This window comes from Somniosus microcephalus, chromosome 4 (assembly GCF_052327205.1).
Source record: "Somniosus microcephalus isolate GS21.2 chromosome 4, FLI_Smic_1.0, whole genome shotgun sequence".
Taxonomy (NCBI): domain Eukaryota; kingdom Metazoa; phylum Chordata; class Chondrichthyes; order Squaliformes; family Somniosidae; genus Somniosus; species Somniosus microcephalus.
In genome coordinates, this window is record NC_140990.1 from 333,420,107 (window position 1) to 333,425,922 (window position 5,816).

Consider the following 5,816-nt stretch of genomic DNA (forward strand, 5'->3'; position numbering starts at 1 on the left):
GATGCAGTGGTTGGAAGAGGTCTGGGACACCAGTCTGGCGCAGGATGAAAGCATCGTGGCTGCTGCCAGGATAGCGGGCATTGAAGGCGAGAATGCGCTGTCTGTGGTCGCGCACGTTCAGAGACTGGAAGCCTTCGCGGTTGCTGAAAGCCTTTACATTTTCATGAGGTGCCCGCAATGCCATGTGCGTGCAGTCAATGGCGCCCTGAACCGTGGGGAAGGCCGCTATCCTAGTGAAGCCACATGCGTGTTCATGCTGTTTGGCCCAGGTCATGGGGAAAAAGATGTATTCCTTTCTCCTTTTGTAGAGAGCATTTGTGACCTCAAGGATGCAACAATGGACGGCGAACTGGGAGATATTCGCTATGTCCCCAGTTGAAGCCTGGAAGGAGCCGCTAGCATAAAAATTCAGAGCCACTGTCACCTTCACTGCCACCGACAGAGACGTCCTGGTCCTGAGCTGAGGCTGCAGGAGGTGGCAGAGCTCAGTGACCACCTCCTTGCTGAAGCGCAGCCTTCTGAAACACGGCTCCTCGGACAAATGAATGTAGGAGAATTGCTCCCGGAATACCCTGGGAGGGTAAGGTCTCCTGTGCAGAGGCCTGTTGGCCCTCCTCCGTCTGGCCACGTTTGCCACTCTCTCTCTCTGCGCCTCCGCTGCCTCCGAAGGTGAAGCTGGAGGACGACGCCCCGAGTTCAGCCCCCATTTAATCTTGTAAATGTGGTATAAATAAAGCTAAAAGAAATGGGAACCTGAAGAGTGTTGCTCAGGAATAAAACTCCTTGTAGGACAGCGTTAAATGTCTCCAGACGCCTCTCTCCCTCTCTCAACCTGCGTATATGGAATATTTTGCCGACAGGAAACAGCAGGAAGTGCACGCCTTTAAATAGCGCCCCCCCAGCTCCCTGCCGACTGCAAACCGTCCCCCTCTACCTGTCGTTCCTAGCAGCAGGCACTAAGGCAGGGGGCAAGAATCAATTTCTGGTCCAGGGCGCTACCGGGGCATTGCGCGCTTCAATGACATCATGATCTCCAGGCGCAGGAGATCGTGGCGGTAGTGTTTAGCGCCACCGCAAAGCGCCAGGTCAATTTCGCGGGTGGCACTAAAATCGCCGCACTCGGGCGGTAAGTCGTTAGCGCCCCGTTAACGTCCCCAGAGGCGATAACCAACCTAATTTTCCCCCCAGAAAGTGTTTTGTAAACCTGTCACTTTCAAATGACTATAGCTTTCTTCCCCACTTATCTGAGAAAGTTGTTGTCTATGGAATGTATATAAGTTAGTTACATTAAGAGCTTATTATAGTATTAGGAACCATTGAAATACTGATGAAGTGCAGGATGAAATGGGTGTACACTAGTGTTACTTAATAATCAAAATTAACAATGTCCCGAAATATGTGAGTTTATTGGGCCAGAATTTGCTGTGTGAATAATGGTGAGGCTAATAGCGCTAGCCGTTATTTATGGGTAAATGGTGCAGCAACTTCAGGCAAGGGACAGCTGCGCGGTTAAATGTGAATATCCAAAAGTTGCTGTCCGAGTTGTGCCGCTCTGCTGTTCGCTTCGTGCAAACGGCACCTCGCTGTCCGACTCACCATTGCAATGTATCCAATGTCGTGAAGTTGCTGTATTTGCACGGTAAACATGTACTGAACTCGACACAGAAAGTTAAGTCTTGTCATTCCAGTTTAAGTACCCCTTTAACGATGTGATATGTGTTAATTACTGCCAATCAACCTCTCTGATACTGAAAATTAAATATTACAAGTATGGTGTCTCATTCATTCAGCTATTAATTGATGTTGGAGATTTCAAAAATGCCAAATTTAAAATGTAAACTTTTTTTTTACTTTTCCTTTCTGTCTCTTTTTTTCTCTCTCTCTTAATCCAATCTTTCTTTTCCTCTCTTTATTTCTCTTTCTGGAGCTGATTTGACATTGAGTTCACCCACTCTATTTTACACTTCCTCCTTGCGGGGTAGGACATTTAGGACTGAGATGAGGAGAAATGTCTTCACTCAGAGGGTGGTGAACCTGTGGAATTCTCTACCGCAGAAGGCTGTGGAGGCCAAGTCACTGAATATATTTAAGAAGGAGATAGATAGATTTCTAGACACAAAAGGCATCAAGGGGTATGGGGAGAGAGCGGGAATATGGTATTGAGATAGAGGATCAGCCATGATCATATTGAATGGCGGAGCAGGCTCGAAGGGCCAAAAGGCCTACTCCCGCTCCTATTTTTCTATGTTTCTATATTTTTTGCGCTGTTAATTTCATAATCCTTCAATCTGATTGGTTAAGGAGATACCCTGTTGGTTGCCCTGTTCGCTCAGATTCCAGATGCCCGGTTTCCCTCGCTGCGCCGTTATCAGCTCCCACTTTCAGCAACTTGCCACGCAAAAAAAATGTTTTGAATCTATACGTGCGAGGGGCAAGATGCCGTTAGATGCCCTGCTACAGCAAGCTATGGCCGATGGTTTTTATTGTAAAATCCTATTTATTATTTGTTTATTTAGCAAAACTGTTTTGTATATTAGCAAAAGTAAAGCAATAAACTTGTATACCATACAATTATTAACAAGATCAAATAATACACCAGCAATGTTTTGGTATCTATAGCACCTGTCAAGTTTGCAGTGATGCATTCCTTCATATTTAAGTATGTTTTATGTTACCGGCCTAAGTTTAAACATGATAAAGAGACTAAGGTACCCGTGCAGGTATTCATGCAGAAGTCTCTTTAAAAAAAAGTCTGGGAAAAATTCATGTAGTTCACAGTAGCTCGGTGATGATAAAACTGTTTTCAATGTGCAACCAGAATATTTTTCCTTTTAATTATTTCAGTCATTCAAACAAGAAACAAGGTGTGTTTATCGCTTTGATAAGTTTATTACTACACTACAGAACTGCATCAAGCAATAGTTTGTTACCGTTAACAGCAAATCAAGAGCTCAACATGTGCGTTTCCATTCAGCAACATGTTACCTGTTTGATAGTGAGATTATGTGCAATTTTCAAAGCTCGGCCTGAGTAAAATGGTGGCAGATTGGCAGTCGTCGCAAATACCTGGCCAGCTAATTTGATTGCCATTGAGTATTACAGACGAGCAGTGATCAAACCACCATCCCCCTCCAGTTAGCGCTGCACAATTCCTTGTCGAATCTCTATCATTATCCTGATCTTTGGTTGAAAACATCATGTTATCATTACTGCCATTTTTATCCGTTTGGGTCAAATAATCATGATGCTTAGAATCACCGATGGGAGCGCCCAGCCTCAGCCTGTAGTTATCATTTGCACCATCAATGTAAAAACCAGCATAATTAATATCTACTTTCCTATGATCGTTCTGAATGACAAATTTCACTTCATAACGGGTCTGCTGTGTGATGCGATGAATGTATTCATTTCCCAACCAGTGTTCATTTTCAATATCGCCAAAGGTACCCCGGTAAGTAGACCACGTTTTTGCAAAGGTATCATTACCACCCTTCACGACCTTTTGCAGTACCACCCAGCCACCGCCTGGAGTATCCATGTCGCAGTAGACTGCTAAAGTAGAACTGTCTTTGGGTTGGATAACGTAGATACCACTGGGCTTATTTTCAAAACGGTTCAGTGCCTTGCAGTCCCGGTGAAGATGCACTGTAAAATCAATGATGGTTATAGAGAGTCATGTCTATTTACAGATTGTCACAATAAAAACTATCAATGGTTGCTCTTGTACATCAATTTTGTGTCACTGAATGTTTGAGATTAAAATGCAAGATATTGACAAATGTGGGTAATGGTTATATTTTACACTTCTAAAAGGTATTAATGGTAATATATTTTCAAACTCTCAGATCATTTCTCCCCCCCCCCCACCCAATTGGTTACAAAATAGTGCAAAATAATACTTGCATAGATAACACCGGTTTAGACAAAAATTGTCCACTTTCAAAAAGGAGCAGGTGATTGTCAATGTGTTGAAGAAATATCCTCGCACATCTACGCTGGTTCAGGTCCAACCCAGACAAATGGGTGATGGTTTGTGTTTGTTGTTCCAGGCCAACGTAACACGGGGAGAAAAATCAAATCTATCCCTGAAACGTCAACATGACACGTACACTGCCTCTTGCATGATTCCTTATTGGTATCAAGACTATCCTTCTAATTTGGTCATCGTGCATTGTTGACAAGACAAGCAAAATACCAAAAAAATCTCGTTTAATCCAGCTCTTTAATAAAATAAACCATGATAGTTCTATCTGCATTTTAAACTGGAGTTAGATTCCACTCCATGTGGTGTCCAGGTTCTGTGAGACACCCTCCTAGAAGGGATCTCACACTGCTTGGCTTTAGATCAGGATCTGACTTTGCACTTTATATTACCCACTTTTGTCTCAATGAGCAACTAGAAATGCTTGGAATTGACACAGAAATTTCAGTACAACTGCAGCCTTGCTGATAAGACAACTGATTAGTTAAGTTAAGCGTTAGGATGTAAAAACACATGCATTATAACCAAAGCCGTTTGTAATCATTTACCTTTTCCATTTGTGTATGGTTTTGCATTCAAAATTCTCAGCGTTTGCTCCTTGGTCAATTTATCTACGTTCTCAATTGTTTTGAGGAAGTTAGAAAATTCGATGCTGACTTGAAAGGCAGAACACTTTTCAACCACAAAGACTGCAAGGACCAGAAAACCCAATGTTCTGTGGGAAAACATGCCTCAAACTCTGAAAAAGATGAAAATACTTTTGATTAAGCAATTCAATGTTTCGTTCTTATGCCAACTTAAAATAAGCCAAGACTTACTAAAGGCAATGCCTTTGTGAAGTAGTTGATGGAAAAGATATGAAGCACTGGGTGCAATGCTTCCTACATTTTATACCTGGGTCACGCTGAATGTAAAATCATTAACATATTGAATATTTACACAAGTTATATTGAGCATCTGCAAATGTTATTATCAAGTACACACCTTAACAGCTTGAGAATAGTGACTGATAAATTATGCTTATCTCCAGTAATATAAAATACGAGTTCCTTGCGTTCAAAAAATTCCAAGCTATAGAGATTAAGCAATTTTAAAACTAAGGTCTCAAAAGCAACAGCCATATCAAAATAGGAGTCGTTACGCTGCCGGGTGTATATGAAAGACAACCAAAGAATGGGCAGGAGATGGAGGAGCAAGTCTGTAAGCAGATTTCAGAAAAATGTAAAAACAATAAAATTGTGTTAACGGAGGATTTCAATTATCCTAATAGAGACTGGGATAAAAACGGTGTAAAAGGCAAGGAGGGGGAGAAATTCCTGAAATGTGTACAGGAGAACATTTTTTGATCAGTGTGTTTCCAGCCCAACAAGCAGGGAAGTGGTGCTGGAGCTAGTTCTGGAGAATGAAGTGGGGCAAGTGGAGCAAGTTTCAGCAGGCGAGCATTTGGGAAACACAATATCATAAAGTTTAGAGTAGTTATGGAAAGGGACAAGGAACAATCAAAGGTGAAGATACTCAACTGGAAGAGGGCTAATTTTAGTGAGTTGTAAAGGGATCTGGCCCAGGTGCAATGGAAACAGCAATTAGCAGGTAAAAGCAGTAAATGAGCAATGGGAGGCCTTCAACGAGGGGATAGTTCAGGTACAGACTAGACACATTCCTATGAAGGGGAAAGGAAGGACATCCAAAGCTAGACCGTGCCACCTTCCACACCAGTGCTTCAGACATGTCTTCCTTTTTCCGCAACCGAGGATTCCCCTCTACCATGGTTGACACTGCCCTCGACCGTGTCAGTTCTATCTCCCGCACTTCTGCCCTCATCCCTGCCCCTCCC

General features: G+C 42.8%; 1 protein-coding gene across 1 annotated transcript; it reads right to left on the reverse strand.

Moving 5' to 3' along the window:
- Window positions 1-2,865: 2,865 nt before the first annotated feature.
- Window positions 2,866-4,882, reverse strand: LOC147120690 (fibrinogen-like protein 1-like protein). The gene is made up of 3 exons (XM_085983871.1): window positions 4,801-4,882; window positions 4,531-4,721; window positions 2,866-3,645 (listed from the first exon to the last, which is right to left on the reverse strand). The coding sequence occupies exons 2-3, from the start codon at window positions 4,709-4,711 to the stop codon at window positions 3,002-3,004; spliced, it is 825 nt and encodes a 274-aa protein (XP_085839997.1). The 5' UTR covers window positions 4,712-4,721; window positions 4,801-4,882; the 3' UTR covers window positions 2,866-3,001.
- Window positions 4,883-5,816: the final 934 nt, after the last annotated feature.

Bases quoted from the DNA above. Each gene is read 5' to 3' on its own strand.
- LOC147120690 (XM_085983871.1), bottom strand. From the start codon at position 4,711: ATGTTTTCCCACAGAACATTGGGTTTTCTGGTCCTTGCAGTCTTTGTG. The intron at 3,646-4,530 runs GTAAATGATTAC...TTGATTTTACAG, and splicing joins ACCATACACAAATGGAAAAG to TGCATCTTCACCGGGACTGC.